Source organism: Engraulis encrasicolus, chromosome 10, assembly GCF_034702125.1.
Source record: "Engraulis encrasicolus isolate BLACKSEA-1 chromosome 10, IST_EnEncr_1.0, whole genome shotgun sequence".
In the NCBI taxonomy this organism is placed as follows: Eukaryota; Metazoa; Chordata; class Actinopteri; order Clupeiformes; family Engraulidae; genus Engraulis; species Engraulis encrasicolus.
In genome coordinates, this window is record NC_085866.1 from 4299668 (window position 1) to 4324849 (window position 25182).

The following is a 25182-nucleotide window of genomic DNA, read 5'->3' on the forward strand; positions in this document are numbered from 1 at the left end:
TCTTCAGAAGTACAGTAGAAGCATGTGTTGTGTGCAGGTGTCAACTTTGAACACTGCATGGACGTAAACTGTGTTACTGTTACTAGTGTAGCTTATTTTAGCACAAACACTTCACGCTTCACGTGTGGATTTGGACACTTAGTCTGAGTACAACTTCTGCGTTGGGCAGCCGTTGGGCACATGTCAGTGCATAACGCAGGGCAAAATAAATCAAATCCTCGCCTGTTACCGGAAGTTTTTTGTTGTGCATAGCAGGCTACCCTAAAAGCCTAACATCTTCAGTCATGGGGTTTTCCGAGCAGTATGGCATTGCCATTGGGCCTTACTAAAGTCCCACGCAGTTTTCTGTCAACAGGCGTTAAATACTCTAAAGTAACCGAACTAATAGCAGACTAATATATGATACTACACTTATTATTTTTTCCGATTTCACTTAACTTTCTTTCCAGTAGGGCCTATTTACCTTCACATCCCTGTTCAACAGACTGTCTTACTTTCCCCTTTGTCCCACACAGGCATTGGCAGATTCAGGTAAGTTTTGTTTATTTAAAGATTGGCTATTAGATCTCATGCCAATATAATGCTATTTGAGAACTTGGTTAGGTTGTGTGAGTAGGCCTACACTTTGGTGGTGTTGGGAAGAAGCAGAATAGAGTACTTGTTACACTATTTGTGTATTTTACCAAAATAGCTTTATTGTCTTTTATACACATTTAAAAATGTAAAAGAAAAGAAACACCCACCTTAACCCAAAAGGACAGTTGTTGTTATTCTATTTATGTGAATGCTTAGCACCACAAACAATTTCCTGTATTACCATTGACTGTATGTATTTCTGTGCCAGAAAGGGTGGTCCAACTGCCATGGCCATTTTCCTTCAGCTTACCTAAGCGTTAGGGGGTCAGCTCTATGTTCCCACGGCCCATTGGCCCCATAGCCCAAAGGTCTCACGGCCTCATTCCTGCTGCTCCATGTTCCTACATTTTAACTGAATTATTCAAATATAGGCCCTGTGTTCTACAACTCCATGTTCCCACATTTCAAGATTCAAGGAGTTTATTGTCATTGTCAATGAAGGCAACGAAATTGTGGGTGGAGCAACAACATTGTCTAGTTTCAAGTATAGAATAAGCCAAAGAGCAGTAGTCCAAAAAGTCAAAATTCATGAAGTATATCATATATACAACAGTATCAAGTATAATACATTAAACTAAATAATAAAGCAATAATATGAGTAATTAATAAAGTAAAGCAAAATGAGATCCCCCTCCCCACAATTCAAGGTTAACCCCAGTGCTGTTGATATTTTAAAAACACACAGGTCCATGTATAAATGAACAAATCAATAGGATCTTAAACGTCATCCCTTAAAATAATCACAGTCACAGTCACAATCACCAGTCCAGAGTCCTACGTATGTAAGAGCGCTAGAGTTAAGCAGTCTAATGGCTTCAGGTCACAGGCTATTACCAAGTCTTGCAGTTCGTGCCTGTAAGGACCTGTATCTTCTGCCTGAGAGCAGCAGGTGGTAAGCAGGATGGTAACAGTCTGCAAAATGTTTTGCACTCTTCGCAGACAGAGTAAACTAAGAGAACGTGCCTTTGGGGAAAAAAGGGCCTACATTTTAATAAATTCTTAGAAATGTGCACATGGAGCAGCAGGAATATGCTGCGGGACAGATGGGCTCTGGGACCAATGGGCCTAAAAAATAATGTTAAAAGTCTTAGTGATGTGGGACCAGTGGTGTGGTCTACGTAGAACGCTGGTATACGGAGTATACCCACTTCTAAATTTCAGGGATTTCAGTATACCCACTTGAAATTGATTGATCCATTATTTTGAATGGCACAAATATATACAGTATACCCACTTCAAAAAATGCTCCAATATACAGTATACCCACCATGAAAAAGTAGACTACACCACTGTGTGGGACCAATGGGCTGTGGGAACATAGACACGCTCCCAGAGTTAGTAGGCTACACTGTTCCACTGTTGTTGTGTTTTTTTGCTTTGGGGTTTCCCCTCCTCACCATGAGATGATACGGTAAACTCTCAGCATACAGAGATTATCATATAACCACTTTCTCAGGCCTATAGAGTTTGAAGAAGGAGAAGGTTACACTCAGGACCTAGGCTATACATCTGGGCATATGATCTGTTTTTACATGGATCACATTATGGCACTTTTCATCTCATTCTTATACCTTTTCTGTTGTGCTTTATTATTTTCACACAACCCACTTTTCAGTGGGGCCAACCTAGTGTCAATAGATATTTGCATATTGTATGCCTTGTGGCCTGCCTTGGGCCCCATTATATATACGTACGCGTAGGCCTACACTCTTAGCCTCACCTGGGGACCCTTTAGTTTTCAAGTCAAGTCAAGTCAGCTTTTATTATTTGTCAGTTTCTTCATATGCACAGGTCATAGAAGGAAATTGAAATTACGGTGTCAGTAAAGTGATTAAGTAATAAATAATACTGCGCATTTCTCCATGCTGTTACACATTCTCTGTCGCTATGTAATTGAAAGAGAAATTATGGTGTAAAGAAATAAAATTAATTCATTCATTAATAAAATTCATTAATTCATGAATTCATTCATTCATTCATTCATTCATTCATTCATTCATTCATTCATTCAGTTTGATATTTGAAATAATACTACAGCTGCCAAATGTTTTCTGTAATGTTGAGAGTGAAATCATGCATTATCAAAGAACCTCATTTGAAGAAGCGTTTTTTTTTCCAATCAGTCTTTGGGAAAAGTCACATCATTCAGGCCCATGCTGACTGTCAGTCTTTTACATACCTTTGCTTGCAGTGCCCAATCTCAACCTCACATTGAACACGGAGAGGCGTAGCTTCTCATTCATGACGGAGGGCGTTCATATGGTCACAGTCAGATTATGCTACAAGAGGTCCTCCACAACCTGCCTTTCTCTCTCTCCTCCAGTCGAATTTGAGGTGAGAAGTTGGTGTTAAAATAGACCTAATTATTGGTAGATGTGTGTCCTCTAATGTGCGTTTGATATGCATCATGTGTGGTCAGTTGCTTGACATACTAGAAGTGTCTGCTGAGGTGAATAATGACTTGTTTTTCTGATGATCAGTTTTCAAATACATCAAATGAATTTCTTTGTCTTTTATTTCAGACAAACGCAACCAACCCCTTCCCCACTATCGTCAGGTTCCCACATATGCTGCCATGCCTCTGTATACAGGTAGGCCGCTTTTGTAGCAACAGCACCACTGACACTTAGGGGTCTTACACATCAAGGCGGTAAAGCGGCGCGGAACGGCCGCGGTTTTTACCGGCGTCTGTGAAAATACATTGAAACATATCTGTCCTTACACACCAACCGGCGGTAGTCGAGCGTCAGCGGCACGGGAGATGGCTCCGCGCCGCGCTGCATTTGGAAAATAGAACTCGAGCGTATTTTTCACGCCGGCGACCGGCGGTGTCTCATTCAAATGAATGGCAGAGCAGCATACTAGCTTTAGCTGTGGGGAGAGTTTTGAACAGGACTGGCCGCGCACGCCGACGCACGCCGCACACGCCGGCCGAAACTAAGCAGAAAGACCGCGTTCGTCCTGCGACCATTCCGTTCCGCCTTGGTATGTTTTGGCCCTTAGGCGTCAAACATACCAAAGCTGAACTGAACGGACGCGAGACGAACGTGGTCTTTCTGCTTAGTTTCGGATGGTGTTTTCTACTCTGCCTTTCACACTGACAGCGTCGGCGTACGCGGCCAGTCCTGTTCAAAACCCCCCCACAGCCAAAGCTAGCATGCTACTTCGCCATTCATTTGAATGAGACACCACCGGTCGCCGGCATGAAAAATACGCTCGAGTTCTATTTTCCAAATGCAGCGCGGCGGCGCTCCCGTGCCACTGACGCCCGAGTACCGCCGTTATGTTTCAATGTATTTTCACCGATGCCGGTAAAAATCGCGGCCGTTCCGTGACGCTTTACCGCCCGAGTGTGTAAGACCCCTTATACACAACACTTTAGGCAACCGCAACAGGAAAAAGCAAGACGTTTATATGAGACATGAATTAACTACATTTAATTCTGAATAAAACTTAATTCTGCTTTGAAAACATCATGTAAACACTTCGCAATTTGGAGCTAAATGAAAGTGCAATGTAAACTTGTCAGAACTATTTAATTTGCCATTATTCATTCAGAATAATAAAAAAACAATGTAAATCAAAAACATAATGTATGCCTAAACAAGGCCAATGAAATGCGGAGGAAAACTGTGGATGTCGCTCTTCTCATGTCTCCTTACACGTCTAGTGCCTCTATCTTCCAGGGTGATGAGGATTTCAAGGGTTTATTTGCAAAACGGTGTATCTCCATTTTTTGACTTTTGCATTTTATTATTGGAATTGACTGTTCAGACTGGTCATATCACCCATGTGTGAATTCTTACCATTCAAATATTTTGAGAACATACTTTTTTAAGCTATATAAAATGCATTTTGCAATGCATTTCAATGGGATGCCCAATACAAAAATGTCAATTTCCCAACATTCTATATAATGGAGATAGACCGTTTTGCAAATAAAGCCTTCATTTGTTCTATTGTATTCCTGCTGTCACTATAATGAGATCCTGCTTCTGCTCATACTATTATTCTACTTGATTCTTGGATTGAACTAGTTTACATGTCATCATTATTCTGTCCTTCAATATTCAGATGTTTTCATCACTCGGTTATGACACAGAGAGGAGGACCATATGCCCTCTGGAGAACATAACGGAGGAGGGTGAGTATAGCGTCTTCATTCAGACAAACCCGTCGACAGGCCTAGTCACTCTTTACTGAAAAAAAATCAACTAATACATCTCAACAACACTACTATGACAACACCAAGAGTCCTGAGTAACAGCTAAGTAACAGACATGGTCATTAGTTACTGTCATGTTATAACAGAGGCTCCTGCGCAATGCAGTGCGTGGTGCTTTGTATGGTGTGCAGCAGCACACATAACTGAGTGTAGCGTTCAGGTTTCTGTTTTTATGATTTTATGGTTTTTTTCCTGGTTGTATACTGTATTCAAACTTGAACTTTCATTCATAAAAAGGCCTAAAAAGAAATACATAAGGCCGTCTTATACATGTGCTGTTGCTCCACAACAAATTCCCTCTCCTCTGCAGGTATTACGGATGTCTGGTCCTATGTTGACATCATCTACAATAACTCCACGCTGGCGTTGCATTGGCTCTGCCCCTCCACCACCCTCATGCCCTCAGTCAGTCTCTGCTGGAACACCAGTCGGGTGGACTGTTTAGCATTGCCCAACACCAGACTACAAGGAGCTGACCTTGTAAGTACACAATTGGCCTCGTTTACATGAGACATTTAATTCAAAATTAACTCAATTTAATTCTGAATAAAGCTTAATTCCGCTTTGAAAACATGTAAACACCTCAGATTTTGGAATTAAATGAAAGGGCAATGTAAACTCGCAGGAACCATTTAATTCTGAATTACTAATTCGGAATTAAAAACATGTAAATGTGCCCATTATCTTACAAAAGGTTGTCAGTTTGGTTATTAAAGATGAAGAAATATTTTGGTAGTCACGGTGTGTATTTAATTTATGGATCATAGTCTTGGGATCATAATCTCAAACTAGTCATACACCTGTTAGTAGAAGAGGGCAGGGCAATGTATTCACTAAGTAAATGGCCATCGGCTCCTCCTTTACGAGGTTTAACACTCTTTGTTAAAATGTAGGTGTGTTGCTTGACCAAACATCTCATTCATGCCAGTAGATTCAAATCTGAAAACCTGTTTCCCATTTCAGAACTATGATGTATCTGCCATGGACAGGCACCCACAACTGTGTATAAAGGTAAGATTTTAACATAAAATATAATATGCTATAATATAACATAACATAACACTTACCTTGACAAGTCTCTGCTTTGTTTTTGTTACTGCAAGCATTTTTTATATTATAAAAAGACTGATACTTATTTTTTATGCTTTTAGTTTTCTTTGAATAAAAACCAGCATGTCCATTGTCCATTTGGTAAGTAAGCATGTACAGATTTTTTTTCTGTATTCAGTTTTTAAATCACAGAAGGATTATGACTCTCTCTCTCTCTCTCTCTCTCTCTCTCTCTCTCCTCTCACTCTCTCTCTCTCTCTCTCTCTCTCTCTCTCTCTCTCTCCCCTTCATGTGCATGTGTAGGCCATGGTCATCTGTGGGATGTTACTAGTTTAGCAGTAACCAGTGGCCATCTGCGAGTATCTATCACATCCAAGATTACCGCATCTTATGCGGCCGTACTGTGCACTCCTGCGGATGAAGAATGCAGCCCACTGGGGAATGAGCACTTTATCAGCATGGTAAATCACTGATGGGAATAATACTGTTGTTGTGATTGTGATTGTGATTGTGATTGATTGCGAGGCAATGTCATTTGTATCTTCTTACTTCTTTCATCTTAGATGACCTTAAAGTTGATCTAGTTGAATGAAATATTGTTCCCTTATCTTCAGTTAGAACTTTTGTTTACTGAAAACAGTTTCAAGTTAAACATCTCAATATTTTTGGCCCTACCATGGCGCTAACTGTAGGGCACTTGTCTACTATGCGGCCGAACCGCTGTCCTATCGTATAAAACTAAAAACAAAGGCTTGAAAAGCCCCCCAAAAATACTTAAAACAGTGTGCACATTATCATGAGGCCACCCTAATTTTTAGGCTATGGGTGGACATTTGTTGTTGCTGAATGGCGCCCCCCTTTGGCAACTATAATTTAGCACATTAACATCTCCGGCACATCTCTGGCACACATCAGACATCTCTGGTGTGTCTGGTGTTTTATGATGTGTGATGAGTTTCATGTGCACTGTCTGCAACGTTGCTGTTTGGGTATATTAAGCTGCTTCAGTCCCTCCAGGTGTGGACATAAAGTTGATCTGAGGTCAGTTGCTGTTTTAAAGGGACACTATGCAGGAAATGGTCAAAAAAAGGTACTGCAACTATGCTGCTCATTGAAACTGGGCTGCCTATTGCCAAATTTGATCTTTACATGAAAGTTTACTAAGTAATAAACAAATATTTTCTAGTATGGTCCAAGTAGAGTCATTTTTGCAGCTAAAAATGGCTATTTTTGGAAATTCAAAATGGCGGACCATAGAGAAGATCCCCCTTTTCATGTATGAAAAGTGCAATTTTTCCAGTCATAATGAATACTTAGAATTTGATGGTGGTGGTAAGTATTCATGAAAAAGGCAACATTAGTGAATGGGCAGCATGAATTCTGGAAATAAACAACTGAAAATCTCACACAGTGTCCCTTTAAAGGGAGTGTAGTGAAAGGGGAGATCGGTGACGTGAACCAATATGGGGATGGAAAGAAACAGGTGCCACCTCAATTTTCTCTTTGCAATAGTCAATTAGATACACATGTACGAATTGTCTCTTCTTCTGTAGACTCTATAAGTAATAGAATATGAGCGAGGGTGTGACTTTTTCACATTTTTACAGTCAATGCAAGGGTGTCACTATTTCACATTTCTAGGTACAGTCAATGGTAGTGAAAAGTAATCCAGTGTTGTGGGCCCACCCAGCCTGCTGCCTGTAGAATTTAGTCCGCTAGTCAGTCTGGCTAACCTGGCTTTTCTCTAAATCACTGAAAAGGTTCTCAAGAGAAGCGGTCTTATTAGTTCTAGTTTATGGCTTATTACAAAACTAGGTTTGCTTCATAAGGGTTGATAAGTTCATATTCAAACTCAAAACACATATTTTTTATCTGAGTATATTGTATTGTATTGTATGTTTTTTGTTATAGAAGGGCGACAGTGCAGCCGACTTGATGTTACCACTCCCCTTCTCATTTGCTAAGCTTTGTGTCCAGGTAAGATCTTAAAACATTGATTCAAAAAACCTGTAACCATTTGAAATAATTGCATATGTGATACAATATAGCCTGTATTTTAGACAGTGGTCCATAACATGACTGTCATGTGATTTAACTTATATAGAAATGAACTGAATAATTTTTTGTTTAGGTGTGGAGATTTGAACCGCTTCTTCTTGGAAGAAGAATTCATTGCTTGGATGGTCAGTGCAATTATTCATTATATTATCCAAATGCCTACTCTGGCTATGATATGTGTGATCAGTATTCACTCGTAGATTTTAGTTTTCGTTGGCTACGTTTACATGATGGTTTTAATTCCGAATGACTAATTCCAAATTAAATAGTTCCATTGAGTTTACATTGCACTTTCATTTAAATCCGAATTGCGTGTTTACATGATGTTTTCAAAGTTTTACTTGGAATTAGATTGAGTTGTTTCGGAATTAAATATTCCATGTAACTGAGGGCATTGTTGAATCAGCAAATGCCATATACATTGAAGTGATACTGTACCATTTTTAGAAATAAGCTCATATTAACCTCCCTTTGAGTTAGCCGCCGGCTGATCTTATTTAACTCAATGTTAACTGCTAGCTTGAAGGTGAAATGTTCATTGCCATACTCAAAGAATGATTGAAAGTACAGGAGAAAGGTAAAACCCAATTATTTAACTCAAGGAGAGGTGTAAAATAAGCTTATTTCAAAAAATGGGACCATATCACATTAAGGGTTCTTAAAGGATGTGTTTGATGCCCCAGATCCCCAGGTGCACAGGAGAGGGGGTCTGATTTTCGGAGCAGCGTTGGCTTTCATGCTCACACTAGTGATCCTGGGAGGTTTTGCCTGTCAACAACTATCAAAGAAATTGTCAGGTAAATGTCTTTCAATCATATTTGTACATAAACATACTGCACAGTCAGAACACTCTCTGGGCTGGGTACCACAATATGGAACAAAAAAATATCATAATAGGTTCATTGTTGTGAAATACGCAAGCCGGAATCAACTGAATATATACACATAACTCCATATGTTGGATGGCTTTGGTATTGTCCTTTTTGCATTACATTACCCCTTCTACATTAATATTTATTTGTTCTATGTTCATCGACTCTATAGGCCACATTGTGTTTAATTTGTTTTTAATGTGGATTGTGGAGAAGTGTCATGCAAGACAAATTTCTGTGCAAACAGACAATTACGTTTATTTTATCTTATCTTCATCCCATCCTATGTTTCTGCAGGCTTCTGTCTGAACAGGCCCATCCTGCTGGTCAGTTCCTCTGAGGAGTGTGGCCACGTGTCCTCCGTGTTGGCGTTGGCCTCTGGCCTGAAGGCTGAGCTCCAGTGCAGTGTCCGCCTGGCCCTTTGGGACCAGTGCTCCTCGCAGGCCTCCATAGCCCACCTGGGGCCCGTGCCCTGGCTACACGCCCAGTGCCAAGCAGTACTGCAGGCCGGGGGCATGGTGCTCATCGCCTGGCATACTACTACTAGGGGTGGGTATTGGCAATAATACTCATAATAATGATAATACATATAATAAGTATGATAAGTATTGTTCCTTATCACTTGGGACACTACTAGGGGTGGGTATTGGCACTAATCATCATAATAATACAATATAATATATAGATATAGATATATAATATATAATATAATAAGTATGATAAGTTTTGTTCCTTATCACTTGGGATACTACTAGGGGTGGGTATTGTTATCTATCTGCTTTTTTCCTATGTGTGTGTGTGTGTGTGTGTGTGTGTGTGTGTGTGTGTGTGTGTGTGTGTGTGTGTGTGTGTGTGTGTGTGTGTGTGTGTGTGTTTGACATCATGTGTGAATTTGATAGGAAAGCGGCTTTCAGTACTAAAAAAGCGCTATATAAAACTGATCTATTATTATTATTATTATTATTATTATTATTAATATTATTAAGGAGGTTCAGGATTTGATGCCCATCACGATACATATTTAATACCTACATGGATTATTGCGATTCATTGCGATATTTACTTAAGTAAATGTGTGAAAAAATACAGCTTACTTGCCAGAAGCTGTAGCATTCATAAGTCAATTTATCTGGTACAACAGAAATATTACCTACTCTTTACTGAAAAAATGAACACATGGGCATATTCCACACACAATGTTTTTAATCTATTTTTTATCGTTAAATAATCATTTTTGGTGTCATGAATCAATGCAGTTCACAACTTTTTTTCACAATTCACAGTATATTGTGAAAATAAGTATTGTGATACACACACTGTCATGAATCGATGCAGTATATCATGACGTTTTTTTTGCACAACCCTAGATACTACTGCCTCTGATAGCCACAAAAGGAGACACAAGGCTGGGAGGAGAGAGGATACAGGACACGAGAGCAGACGTGTTGAATGTGAACATTCACAACTGACAAGTTATCAATGTAGGAAGAACCACAGTACGTGTGAATGCCATCCAGAAGATTGTACTTTGGAATTAAAAGCAGAGACAGGAGAAATGAATGGGGCACCTCCAAACACGGAGATGGGAGACGGTGCGGCTCTGTTGGGATGTGACGAGAGCAAACGTGACGTGAAGACCTCAGTGACTGGAGTGGTGCTGGACGCCACTCTGTCATACGTACAAGCGGCGCGGCAGTCAAATCACAAGAGCGCCAATTTCGCCGTACTTCATTTTTCGGCGTCAAAAGATGAAAGTGAAACAGACGGGACGCTCTCAGGCCTGTTACAGACTCTACCCTCGTATAACCTGCCAAAGGACCTCCCGGAGCTGGTGCTGGAGCTGAGCCTGGGCCCCAGTAGGCATGACGGGAGAGCAGGAGGACAGCGTGCCTTTAAGAGGCCTCACTGCTGGCTGTGGCTCCCCGGCCTGTACTGGGCACAGCAGGTGTCATGGCGGATCGCTCAGAGACTGCAGAACGCACAGCACTGAGCTACTACAGTACGGACACTCACTGCAGCGCTTCCAAGAGCAGGGCAGGACTGGCCATCTGGCATAACAGGCCTTTCCTGGTGGGCCAGCACCCTTGTGGGCCCCTATTTTCAGAAATGTTGAAATCATTTTTTTTTTACATTTCTGAAAATAGGGGTCCACGAGGGTGCAGGGCCCACCGGTGAGTCAGTTCTGCGCCGCTATTATGAGGGGCACCTGAAAGTGTTGCATCACTAGGAGGGCACAGCCTGGCTAGGAGAGCATTGCAGCGTGCCTTTAAAAGGCCTCACTGCTGGCTGTGGCTGCCCGACCTGTACTGGGCACAGCAGGTGTCATGGCAGATCGCTCAGAGACTGCAGAACGCACAGCACTGAGCTCCAGTATGTACACTCACTGCAGCGCTTATTCTGAATGTAGAAGAGACATATGTATTGAAATATTCGGACTGGCCATCTGGCATAGCGGGCATCTCCCAGTGGGCGCCGCACCGCCGTACGCCCCGCACCACCGTACGCCCCGCACCACCGTACGCCCCTATTTTCAGAAATGTTAAAAAAAAGTGATGGAAAAATGTGAAAAAGAGTGATGGTTATTAGGCAACCTGACCATTCTGTATATAGAAGACATGTACAGTATATTGAAATATTCGGCAGCTACTGTATGTACGTATGTGTATTTTGTGGACTATTCTTTCAGAGACTGCAGAGTGCCCACCACTGAACTCCACTCCACTCACAGCAGCATTTACAAGGCCAGGGCTGGACTGGCCATCTGGCATAGCGGGCATTTCCTGGTTGACCATGCACCCTCGTGGCCCCCTATTTCCAGAAATGTTGAAAACGTTTTTTTTTTTACATTTCTGAAAATAGGGGTCCACGAGGGTGCAGGGCCCACCGGTGAGTCAGTTCTGCGCCGCTAATTAAGAGGGGCCTCTTTAAGCCAAAAGTGCCCGGGCCCTATTTCTCCCCCAGTCCAGTCCTGTACAAAGGTGATGGTTATTAGACAACCTGACCATTCTGTAGAAGAAACATTCTGCAGCTACGTATGTGTATTTTGTGGACTATTCATTCAGAGGCTGCAGAATGTCCATCACTAAGCTACAGTACGTACACTCACTGCAGCACTTAAAAGGGTGATGGTTATAATGCAACCTGTTGAAGGTGAATATTGTGCTCATCTCAGGGAAAAGGTGCAGGACTAAGGCTGACTGACTGTAAGTTTGGAGTGAGGAGTCCTCACACTTGAAATCCTTTTTTCCTTTTATTTTTTTATTGCATTATTCCATTTCATTCCATCTTCGTTCCAAAAGTAATCCTGCCATGGAATAAAAAGTCAAGGAAAAAAGGATTTTAAGTGTGCTGACTCCTTACTCCAATCTTATGATACAATTTTACCATTCTGTATATAGAAGACATGTACTGTATATTGAAATATTCGGCAGCTATGTGCGTTTTGTCGTCTATTCATTCAGAGATCTCAGGAACAAAGTCAAAGTAATGTTACAACACTGACACAGCAATGTATAGAAATGTATAATGCTAGCATTGAAAAGGACCATTGATAAAATTTCTAATAGAGGTTTTCTACAACATTACAGTTGAACATGCCTCTATGCTGTATATATTGTTTATTTGCCACATATTTTGTGATAGCGTGTGTTTTTTTAAATAAAACTGTTTGAACAGTATAATTTATTGATGCATCAGTTAATTGTTAGATTTCATTTTTGGGTAGGGGATATAGTCAAGTATGTACAAACTGTGAACTTGATTTATTGAAAATACTTCTGGACAAATGAGTAATTGCAAAGATGCATAGAGATCTTCACTCCTCTCTCCACAAGTAACATAAAATACCAAGACAACAAGTAATGCCATTGGCTAGAGTATGATCATCAGTGGTCGAGTTGTAAAATCAAAGCAGGGGGGGATGGTCAGAGATTGAAATTCAAATTTTGAAAATATTGTTGTTAAAAGTGCAATTTAAACACAATATGTGAAGAAGGGAGGCCTGTTTTAGAGGGGGATGATTTTTGACCATTTTCATCGTTGGGGGGATGGCATCCCCCCTCATCCCCCTACAACTCGAGCCCTGATGATAATGTCAGGTAATGCCAACTAGATCACAAGGTTTCCATCAGTAACTTGTAACGTACTTGAAGCTTTGAAAAAGTTAAGTTAATTTCATTAAAACAATTTTGCTGTGGAATTCTGATTACATGTTGAAGCCAAGAAAAACAAGTAAAAAAACAAAACAAAATACACCAGTAAAAAAAAACTCAAGAGTACTGTCATACCAAAACAGCGATCTGTACATTATAATACTCATTCTGGTATTGATTTATAAAAGAGTTCAGCGAATACTTATTAAATACACTTAAATAATTTAAAGGCACTTGTTCAAACAGAAATGTTGTTAATAAGGTTTAGTGCAACTGGCTTTATTTATGGATCACTTAATTATATTATATTGCCTTGACTGTCTTGATTTGTTGTAGTCATTTGTTGTAAGCAATCTTAATAATACTACTATTGTTGTGATATAAATAACGATTGCCTGTATTAACTTATCTTCCCTCACATTGTTCAATATTTCTGGCAATTATTCTCTCCTGTGCTTAACTGCATGAAGCTGACCATAAAATAAAATACTAAATCTCTCAGTACAACATTAACTTGGTTGCAATTTAAGCATTTTCCAGTCAGTTTTGTTAGTATAGTAACTTTTGGTTTAAGAGTTATTTGGATAGTTCACTCTGACATTTAATGTCAATTATGAAATCTCTCTCTCTCGCTCTCTCTCTGTCACACAGACGACTGCACACACACACACACACACACACACACACACACACACACACACACACACACACACACACACACACACACACACACACACACCCACCAGCACCTAAGGATAAGACAATACGAGCTGCTGGTAAAAAAATAGCATTTGCAACATGCAATGCAATGAATGCCAGCCCATAATATCAGTGAAATGAAGGGCATTCTAAAGCCTGATTCGCAACCAGATCAATATTACCTATGGACCCCTGGTCATTCGCAATTACCCCCGGACCTCTGTGATTTTTTGTGGCGCATTCGGACGGGATAAGCAAACGTCTGTCATTTACTCAATTCACAGACAAAGTGAGGGGGTGCAAACGGCGCGCATGTGGATATGGAACATGAAATGACCCCGGGACGTCTTACTTCACAAATCACGGACATGACGCATTCGCACAGGACTAAGAACTCAGACATTCTCCGTAATTATTCAGAATTACTGGGGGTCCATAGATAATAAAAGTCCCATCCAAATCGGGCTTAAGACATCAAATAGTAATACTACTTTTGGCTTACAAAAACAAAACAAAAACACATGAATTGATCCCTAAGTACAGGCCATCATAACTTGCTCTCCTCCTCTTCGAGCGTGTGATTCAGGCCTGGTATAAACTTCAACAGTTTCCTCGGGATCGGGAAGCTCTTCTGTTTCGCTTTGTGCAGCATGACGCTCGACCACCCCTGCTTGTTGAAGGGTAACGAGGCAGTCTTCCTCGTCGGTTCCTTTACGTAAGAGCGCGTGCTGGCACTTCTGGTGAGGGGACTCTTGGTCGTGGTGAACACCTCTCCGGCCGCTGGGTGAAGAAGACACTGGGCCGAGAACTGCATGGACAGCTTGCAGCAGGACTCTGCGCTGGAGATGGTGGGGTACTTGGGCGGGCCGTGGTAGGTCTTGTAGATGTCGTGGTCCGGGTCGGTACCCGGGAGGCTGGCGCTGCTGCTGTGGTTGCAGTGGTGAGCGCGGAGCAGAACCGGGCTGGGAAGACCCAAGCTGAAGCTCCCGTATGTCCCTGCAGACTCTAAGGACTCGTAGATGGCTGCATCGTTCACCACAACACCTAAGATGAGCATGGGGGATGAGCACAATGTTGAGAAAAGACAACTTTTCAGTAAACGCACACACCATTTGAGGTGCACACGGCGGACAAATAGACTCAACTTGAAAAGAATGGTCGTCGAACACTCAGAACTTCATGCAGTTCCATTTAATAAGACCAACGTTTCGGCTTACGCCTTCATCAGGGTTATCTGATGACCCTGATGACACTGATGAAGGCGTAAGCCGAAACGTTGGTCTTATTAAATGGAACTGCATGAAGTTCTGAGTGTGCGACGACCATTCTTTTCAAGTTAAGAAAAGGCGACTTGAAAAAAGAATGACTTGGAATTCTTATGTTGTGTTGTAAAATGTCATCCTTCGTGTAGTTATTACCCATAACTTGATTTCTCAGGACACCAGTTTAGATATGAGATTGATGCAGGCTGCCTTTTATGTGCATGTATAGTTTTTGAAGATTTTTTCCATTATTTGGTAAAAGCTGGGTGCAACTGTATGTTCTTTACCGTGTGTTAGTCGTCGTTCATCCACCATCAGGGATCTATATTCATCCCACTTCTCCTGTAAGGTTTGCTGTAGGAAACATGTACAACTTCAAATGACAACAGTTCACTTTACACTTTGGGGTTTATAAAATTGGACACGTCATCTTTTTATAGCACTACTTATCTCTGACTCTGACATAACTTGCACAAAATTCGGTCTAGCGCTCTATTATATCCGTAGCCAGTTATGGGATCACCCACCGAGTTATGCACCTTGGACATTAACAAAAGCTAATGAGCACTAGCCTGGTGAACCAGCGCCACCCGCTGGACGGCAAAATGTTTTGTCTACGGGTGGGTCTGGCCTCGCATAATGATTCAATGAAGCCAGAATGCCATGAATCTGGCAAACCAATTACAACGCAAAGATGTGTTTTGAATCAAAGCGGGCAGGGTTTTGAGGGAAGGTTGTTCTCATCAACAATCTTCGGATGTATTATGCATCGAGGCCAGACTAAATTAGACATCCACATTTAGTCTGGTTTATCAGGCTAAATTGGGACAAGTATGAGTCCAAAAGAGAATAAAACTCACCCTCAAATACTGCAGTCTGGCATCAAGCTCTGCCTTTCGTATGGAATCACTGTAGAGCGTCTCCAGTCTGCCAAACACAGGAAGAGCTTATTTAGTAAATAGCTTAAAGCAAAATAGTTTGGTAGGAATGCGGAGAAATCAACAAAGGGGTAATTTGGGGGCTTTGGGGGTTCATTGATTCTAGGGCTGTATCGACATTGTATCGAACCGAGAAATCGCGATACTCAGAATCACGATACTGTATCGTGATGTAAGGAGGTAGTATTGTGATACGCCCTTTCAACATTTTGTTCTCCTTCAGTCCATAAAACAACCATATGATTCGATGCGATAGTGCTTGCAAGCTTCCAATGAGATACATTTCAGAAATTGTGGGGTGTATCGAACCGTAGGTCAAAAATCATGATGTGAACCGAGTCGTGAGTTGAGTGTATCATTACAGCCCGAATTGAGTCAGATGCATATTTCAATCTTCAACAGAGTTCACCCCTCCCCCTCCCACTACCCCTTATTTCTCAATTCGGCACTTCCAGCCCCCTCTGTGTGACTAAATTAGGCCTAAGTTTAATTCCAGGCTGTTCAGTGTGTTTAAGTGGCAGTAATTTGCCAAACAAGCAGATGACAAGCTCACCTGAGACTGTTTCCGGATGACTTAATCAGCTGCACAATGTCCTTGTGTTGGAAACCCTCCACTGACGTCTCATTAACACACGCAATGGTGTGTCCTGCAAACACACATGAGGCAGACATTCAAAATAGAAGCTAGGCAGACATTCAAAATAGAAGCTAGGCAGATATATACAATATATTTCACAGATATATATTTTGTTTGGGGTGGGCACATCACTTGCCAATATGTGGCATGTACCGTACTACATATACAACATGTGCATCAATAAATCGATCATGATAGGTGACATATTTCACAAGTGGTAAGGAGCAGGTGAATATGTTGGTGATATAGTAGGTATGTTGGTGATATAGTGTATATGTTGCACCTCCTGGAGACATGCATTGGATTTCGACTGGAATTGAGATGCCGGCACATACGGTACAATAGAAATCTAGGCCGATGTCCAAAATTACAAGTCAGAATTACTACTACTAACAATAATAACTTGGTTTTATATAGCGCCTTTCATGGACCCCAAGGTGGCTTTACAAGGGGGGTGTAGGGGCTGGGGGAAAGGGGCAGGGTGGTCAGAGTCCATATGCCTCTGTGAGTAGGTGGGATTTAAGGTGCTTCTTCAACGTAGCCAGTGTGGGGGCTTGCCGTATATTATGTTGGGAGGTAGACTGTTCCAGAGGGTGGAACAACTGAAAATTACCAAGAAGTATGAAACACACGTTCATATTATGTGAAAAATACTACCGGCATCGAACATTTCTTACTATATGATTACAACACAGAAGAGCACTAAGCAAAACAAATGGTAAGAGTAATGAACAAAGGAAAATACCACAGAAAGTTATACAGCCACCACGAAACGTTTTGGGATTAAAGGGGCGAAACGTTAGTGAATGGTGGTTCCAGACTGATGACCCTGCAGCTGACCCATTGGCACCGGAGGAGGTGCGACAGGCAGCAATGCCCAGTAGGACATAACACCTTCCTATACAAATCCCAATACAGTATAGTACACAGTATGTAGTAGAGTAACGTTTGATCCTCCTCATACTTACCCACTCTCAGGCCGGAGAGCTTGGCTGGGCTGCCCTCGTGAACCCTGCACACAAAGGTGCACATCTCTACCGAGTTCTCAGTCTGGTGGTGGAGGCCATATGTCTAGAAGAAGGAAACAAAAAGGGACAGCACCTGAAGCAAATAGGTCGCCTCACACAGGGAAACACTTTATGTTGGAACAGCAAGATGAAGATGTGAGATAGTAGATAACGCTAAGTGTCTGGCTTCACTGTAATACATTGCAAGCCTGTTAAACATCAATAAGTAAGTTGCCCTGCTGCTTCAAGTTTGTAAGTTAACTCAACTCGAGGCGTAACTCAACTTGACGCTTTCTCAAGTCGAGTTAACTTACAAACTTAAGGCAGCAGGGCAACTTCATTTTTTACGTTTAACTGGCTGCAATGTTTTACAGTGTACCTGAAGCAAATAGGTCGTCTGGCACAGGGAAATGCTTTGTGTTATGTTAGAACAGCAAGATGAAGATGCAAGACAGATAAGCGTCAGTGTTTTGCCTCAAGTACAGTAACAGGAGCTGTACTTCAGGAAACCGGAATATTCTCTCACCTGCAGCTCAAAGCCATAGGCTTCATCTTCACTCTTCTCCAAAACCATTGATGTCCTAGAAACAAGAAAGGGAAACCAAAACGGTTGGCGTCTGCACCTTAGCTTAGAACCATGTGTTGCTTTTTGCGACTGCTCATCAAAAGTAACGATACTAAGAAAGTTAAAAAAAAAAAAAAAAAAGAGGTGCACACAAGGCTCAAGTTAAAAATGTATATTGTGGCCGAAAAAAATTAACAAAAGAAGTCATTAGGACAAAACCGGAGGAAACTGGAGCTCCAGTGTTGTCCTAATGACTTATTTTGTTAGCTATTCGACCAAAATGTACATTTTTAACTTGAGCCTTGTGTGCGAGATTCCGAGAAACAAGAATAACAAGTCACACTTCACAACCCAGTAGTAGTGGGCAGGAAGTGTAATATAGACACAAACCGGTACTGATGGGAAAGATAATATAGTATTATATATATAGACACAAACCGGTACTGATGGGAAAGATAATATAGTATTATATATATAGGCACAAACCGGTACTGATGGGAAAGATATCTTGGTAATACACACGGACAGCAGTCTACTGGTAAACATAATGCTCACAGGTACAGTATGTGCATTTTCACACCATGTCCCCAAATTCATCAACATGTGTTGCAATAGATATGTATTGTGATTTGATGATGTGCTGTTGAAATAACACGTTTTCTTCTATACTTTCTCACAGTACTGTATTCTATAGTATACTACAATACCTCATCAGGAAAATGTGCTGTGAATTTTAAAACTTAACATGCTAGATAACCCATTTGCAGTGCATAAAATGCCTGCTGTACAAGATGAATGCGTTGATCAGATCAGAGATTAAGATTACAGTAAGACATCACAATGACCCACCTGATGGATCCAGACGACTTTGTCAGAGGTCTCCACTGCTGTAGCTGTCCATGCTGGATGGAGACAAGAGTGGAGAGACAGGAGACACGGGTGGAGAGACAGGAGACAAGGGTGGAGAGATAGGAGACAAGGGTGGAGAGACAGGAGACAAGGGTGGAGAGACAGGAGACAGCAGTGGAGAGACAGGAGACAAGGGTGGAGAGGCAGGAGACAGCAGTGGAGAGACAGGAGACAAGGGTGGAGAGGCAGGAGACAGCAGTGGAGAGACAGGAGACAAGGGTGGAGAGACAGGAGACAAGGGTGGAGAGACAGGAGACAAGGGTGGAGAGACAGGAGACAAGGGTGAGCCACTTACAATCATTCACCTTTAAGCTTCTGGCTGTTTGCTTTGCATTGCCTGGAATGCATGATGTATTTCCTTATCATGTTGTTTTTAATACATTCATATCTTTTAACCTAGTAAGACACTGCCCCTGTTATAAATTAGCTGTTACCAGAATGAAAATGGCCAAGTCGTAATGCATTACTTACGACCCTGTGCACCGTCAAAGTGGTGTAGTACTATGGTGGGCTTTTTTTCCGTGACTATTACAGCGTTCAACATTATTATTTATCTACTTGTGCTCACTGAACTACTAAGATGAAAGGACAACTCTTTTTTTCTCTCTCTCTTATTTCAGCAATTATGGTTGACTTGCAACTGAGTAGGTTGTAGTGCTCTTGTAATGCATCTCAGAACATACTGTGCTGTAAGATATGTGTGTTGACATACAAGATTTCAGATGTGCCTACATGAACACTATAAGATATGAAGTGTTGACACAACATTTCAACCTAACGGGAGCATAGATATGACTGACCCAGACAGACACATACACAAAACAGAAATCCGACATTACCCAGTGATTAGGCTTACTGAAGTAAAACACAAAAAACATGTTTTCAATTGGTTTATAGCTTCCATGTCTATCCTCTAGAAATACAAAGCCAGTGACTCCTTTAAGAAATGTTGGTTCCGTGACGGATCTTAATCACAAACTTCTACCCATGGCATTTCCAGCTGTGGTTTTCTAAACAAGTATCAACGTCATTCAGTTCACCGGAAAAGGTCTGCACAAATAATCCCTTTTTATTTCCTCTGACATATATTACCCTGGTATACCTCTTAATCTAACCTAGAAAGGGCACCACACTATAAAACCCTCTTTGTCCCGTGACGTCTAGCAGGGGGAAAGCTTCCATCATCTGCAGTTGTAAGTTGTTCAAAGCTGGATTTGAACTGCTTTAATTTATGTGTGAAGTGGCTGATTGTGTGTTCTTGCGGCTGACATATGTTCCCCATGCCCCGGGCCCCCCCCCTCCCCCCCGGGACCCGCAGCACAAACGCTTTATTGTGGCCACATGTGGCCTGCGTGCACATGTGGGCGGTCAGGACGGGAGACTGAGAACCAGCACTCTACTGTCTAACAGAGTGTTTCTCAACGGGGGCGGTACAGCCCCCCAGGGGTTGATGGGGAGCTCTAGGGGGGCGTTGGATACAGGATACAGGATAGAAGGATACAGTTGAGAGGGGGCAGTGGTTAGTTGACAGTGGTCAGTTGACATTGGGGGCATTAGTCCGTTTAATTGTTTTAATACTTGGGGGGCGTTGCCAGGTGTATGATGAGGTGCCAGGTGCTAGGAGGCTTGTGATTAGATCAAGGGGGCGTTTGTTCAAAAAAGGTTGAGAACCGGTGGTCTAACTGGTGCGGCTTCTACACAGAGGTGCAGCTTGTCACCAGGCTAAGCAGGCAGCTGCTTGGGGCCCCCCAAGCCCCTAGATCAGGGATGTCAAACTCAAAATCGCTGAGGGCCAAAATTGAAATCTGTGGTGAAGTCGCAGGCCGAACACAACATGCAGATATTTTAAAATGAGCTAAAATTCTGCATGCACGGACTTTACACTCAAAGGCAAATTTCACAAACACTCATATAGCTTAAATATGCCTGACCATATTCTGTTGTATGAGTGGGAAATGTTACATTGGCCTTAGTCCTTATTCCTATGACACACCAGATTTCATGTTCAAGTCATGTTTCTATATGTTAATAGTGTATGTGGGCCAATAATAATAGACATTTGAAATGATTGGAGGGCCAAATAAAATGACCCTGCGGGACATATTTGCCCCCCGGGGCATGAGTAGTTTGACATCCCTGCCCTAGATAGTGAATAACAGCCCACACTTGACTATAGTGGTGATTTTGGTTCAAATGTTCATTCTTTTGAATATTTGCCTGGGGCCCCCTCTGACCCTATAATCGCCCCTGCTTCTCCACTCCACTCGGCTCAGAGGTCCACAACAACACTCGACACAGTCCCTCGACTTCTTCGCCTAGTGCTTCATCTATCACACAGCTCTTTGTCCCTTACTGACGGCAAAGTTTGGTTGGGAACGAACATTTTCTGAGTAGATGTGAGGATCTCCATATTCATGATTAGCGTAGCTTAAAAATCTGGGTCATCTGGTGGTTCGTTCTTCAAGCGCCACACACACAACGCTCCGATTCTACAGGCGAGAGGAGGGGGCGTTTTGGGGTGACGCAAGTGTCTTTTGGGGTGACGAGTGCCAAAGAGCTGTGCCTTTAGAGGAGGGCACGGGGGCCTCATTACAAAACACACATCAGAGGTTGTTAAATGCCAAATAATTAATTCGGGTCTTGATGACGAAGGACACCCATGGAGAACAGAACACACAGAACAGCTGTTGGGGGGCTGCCCTTTTGAGTATTTTGCACAGTATTACATTTGGATTAAGCAAGCTATTTTTTAAATACTTTTTAGAGTTTTTTTTATTCCATTAGTTTCATCTCTGATGTGCCAAAAACAATAACAGATAAACATGTTAATAACCATTGTGTTATAATGATAACAATGATGTTTTATTCCATTTGTTAAGCACTTTGAGTTACATGCCTTGTATGACACAGTGCTATACAAATACAATTATCATTATTATTATTATTATTATTACCATACAGTAATATGGCAAAGAATTTGGCACCTTTTCAGTTACATTATTTATGTCAACTCTGTATGTGCTCACTGTATGTCAGAGTGACAGGGAGTCAGATTATGTGTCTATGAGGCACATGTCTGTGCAGGCCTGCTGTGTGTGTGTGTGTGTGTGTGTGTGTGTGTGTGTGTGTGTGTGTGTGTGTGTGTGTGTGTGTGTGTGTGTGTGTGTGTGTGTGTGTGTGTGTGTGTGTGTGTGTGTGTGTGTGTGTGTGTGTGTAAAGTGACTGAGATACTTCCATTATCTTGGACTATACTGTATTGCAGTTTTTGCTTCTTGACTATTGTTTTCACTGGATTCAAACACTAGATAAGCCACTACAGCCAGTGACCATGAATAGAGGAACTCCAAAACAATTGATAATGCAAAAACTTAACTACTTTGATATCAAAGCATTCATATTGTAGGCCAACTAGGCTATTATTCTACCAAAGCAGCCTGGAACATTATCAACGCTTTGCATACAGTAGACATTGACAGAGAAAGAAGATGGAAATTAAAGGCAAACAGTCAAAAGTGGGAAACACTTGTGAACTTGAAGGTGGAAAATCATAGACCTGAAGAAATCTCAAATGTTACACTCTTGGATATGAATAACTGCTGTGCTGTATGCTTTTGCTATTAGGCCATATAGATAGGCCTATTAATCCAAGACCATAGCCAGGCTTACATTCCATTAGTTTAGTTAGTTCTGTTCTGTTTCGCTTTCCCATGTGATTCCCCAGATTCCTTGTGATTTCCTAGAAAAGTGACAGCATGTTACAGTAACAGTCAGTCAGGATGTACTGCCTCCTGTCGACTGCTCCAGGCTATTTAAAAACATATCCTCTATTATCTATTTGTAGCATTATAAACAGCCTTACAGACGCATGACGACGGTAAACTTACGTTTTGAAAACTTCTCAGCAAAGTGACTCCGCAGTACGCGACAGTGTCATAAATGTAAACGTCGGTCCAAGTGGGAACGAACTCCGGGGACTTGTTGTACGGCTTTGAGGGGAAGTTGTCTCCACTGTTGTCTCCAAAAATACGGCCAAGGCTTTCATTAGAGCGCTGCTTGTTCTTTCTCCGGAAAGTCATGTTGAAAAGTTACAACCGCGAGTTTACTCTCATGACAAACAGATCCAAAGCATTCTGCTCGCGCGTAACGGTTTGCCGAGAATATCTGCCTCAGGAGCGCGTGCGACTGTGGTCCAACTAGCGGAAACTACTCGGAGGTGGAGTTGTGCAGCGTAATCATATGGCAAGCCCTGGCGACGGAGTTCTTGGACGGGGTGTCCACCAAATATTTGAAAGAGTTGGCTGACCGTTAGCTATAATTACGCAACTGCAGATTTTGGAAAGGACGTGGATAAATGGTACAGTCCAGATACGGTCAGACTATATAAGCTGTAGAAAATCTCACCAACACTAAAAACTTCTCTGATGCAGAAGTAAGAAGTCTATTTTTTCCACGCATGGACAAAATCATAACAAGGGTGGAGACCACATGGACGTAGTGACGTCTGCTGAAAATGTGGCGTTTAGGGTGTGTTCGACCTGTCAAGATGACCGCAGTGGAGTACACATCAGTTAGGCCTAGAACTAAGCCATGCATGAGAATTGGCAATGGGTTTACAATAATAAAATATAATACATCTATGCATTAATAAATGTATTATAACAACATTTTTTGTAATAATTGAAAGAAGAAATATGGGTAAAATAAGAAAGTATTCTAATCTGAAAAGAATGTCTTTAAAACATGGCACATGATGCAACATCGTAGAAATTAAATGCAATTTGGACTATATTGTTGTAGCAAATTGGACGAGGTGCACATATCTTGCAGCCTTCAAGAAACAAGTAAAGACCTTCCTCTTTCGAGAGGAGCTACTAAAATAATGCTTGAGCTGGCCTAGCCCCAGGGCAGACCCTTGACATGATGTTTTGTTTAGTTTAGTTAAGTTTAGTTTGTGTGTGTGTGTGTGTGTGTGTGTGTGTGTGTGTGTGTGTGTGTGTGTGTGTGTGTGTGTGTGTGTGTGTGTGTGTGTGTGTGTGTGTGTGTACTCTTAATTAATTAAAGAAAAAAAGAAAAAACTAACCCCTCTTTGCAACTGCACTTGTTGTTCTGTATATTTCCTGTGCACTTTGTATTTGCTTGTGATGTTGGCTTGATTATGTCCTCTTTTGAAAGTTACTTTGGTTATAAAGTGTCTGCCAAATGCAATGTAATGTAATGTAATCTAATGTGCACAGAAAATGCACTGGTTCAGGCCAGAGACAGCAGAGGTACTGTAGTTGCTACATCCTGGACAATATGCCTGTAGGCCTAGATGTCACCCCCAGGGTAAAATGGAGGACACACGTCTCCTCCTTACAGAATTGTATACATAAAATTGTTATCATACATGTTAATTATAGCCAAGAAACTACTTTTACAGTTTTGGAAGAAAAGTGAGATCCCTTCTGTTAAAATGTGGCTAGACGAAATGATTCGACTTTGGCACCGGGAAAGAATACGGTATGTGTTATCAGACAGACTGGAGAAATTCGAGGAGATTTGGTATCCCCTTCTCCAACACATTCATTGATTGTTGTTTGTTAATTCATATTAATATCTGATTGCCTCATCATTGTAATACGTAAGGAAGTCCCAGGGTGTGCTGTGTATTTGTGTGAGGGTGGGGTGGGTTTTGCTTTTTTGGTCTTTGTTGTCTGTTGTTATATGTGGGTTGTTGTTATCTTCTACTTAAAAACAATTTTGAATGTACATAAATATGTGATACTTTGAAATGCTTTTCACAATAAAAAGATTTGAAATAAGAATTGTATAGATGTGTGATGTCCATCAGCAAGGTCGCTGACAGCTTTGGCTGGGCCCGGGACAAACATCTCTGAATGGGCCCCTTTTATTTTGAAATAAAATAAAACAATTAATCACAACATCCTGAGGATTCAGTTCGGGGTCCCCCCTCATTCCATATAAGGGAAACAAACAAACAAACGAACGGAAAACAACAGCATTGCCCCTGTAAGACTGTAGGCCCACCTGGAAAATGCCCTGTATGCCAAATAACCAGTCCAGCCCTGGTGGAGCAAGATCTGGGGGCACAGGCGGTAGATGCGTAAGTCTGATTCAGGGGAAGTGTGAAGAAGAGGAAGTAAGCAGCGATAGGCAACCCCACCAGTGGACTC

The 25182-nt window shown here is 41.7% G+C and overlaps 3 protein-coding genes across 3 annotated transcripts in view; 2 read left to right on the forward strand and 1 right to left on the reverse strand.

The window, feature by feature from the left end:
• Positions 1 to 25182, forward strand: part of ctnnbl1 (catenin, beta like 1) — a 93758-nt gene that overhangs the window by 60391 nt on the left and 8185 nt on the right. The gene's annotated exons all lie outside the window — the stretch shown is intronic.
• LOC134456507 (interleukin-17 receptor E) lies at positions 2643 to 11728 on the forward strand. Its single transcript, XM_063207883.1, has 12 exons — positions 2643 to 2970; positions 3159 to 3227; positions 4711 to 4780; positions 5172 to 5341; positions 5825 to 5872; positions 6013 to 6052; positions 6215 to 6372; positions 7823 to 7888; positions 8043 to 8094; positions 8653 to 8766; positions 9139 to 9390; positions 10209 to 11728. The coding sequence occupies exons 1-12, from the start codon at positions 2878 to 2880 to the stop codon at positions 10829 to 10831; spliced, it is 1755 nt and encodes a 584-aa protein (XP_063063953.1). The 5' UTR covers positions 2643 to 2877; the 3' UTR covers positions 10832 to 11728.
• On the reverse strand, positions 11860 to 23550 carry tamalin (trafficking regulator and scaffold protein tamalin). The gene is made up of 8 exons (XM_063207884.1): positions 22894 to 23550; positions 18950 to 19002; positions 18062 to 18116; positions 17497 to 17599; positions 16445 to 16538; positions 15814 to 15880; positions 15241 to 15307; positions 11860 to 14735 (listed from the first exon to the last, which is right to left on the reverse strand). The coding sequence occupies exons 1-8, from the start codon at positions 23083 to 23085 to the stop codon at positions 14239 to 14241; spliced, it is 1128 nt and encodes a 375-aa protein (XP_063063954.1). The 5' UTR covers positions 23086 to 23550; the 3' UTR covers positions 11860 to 14238.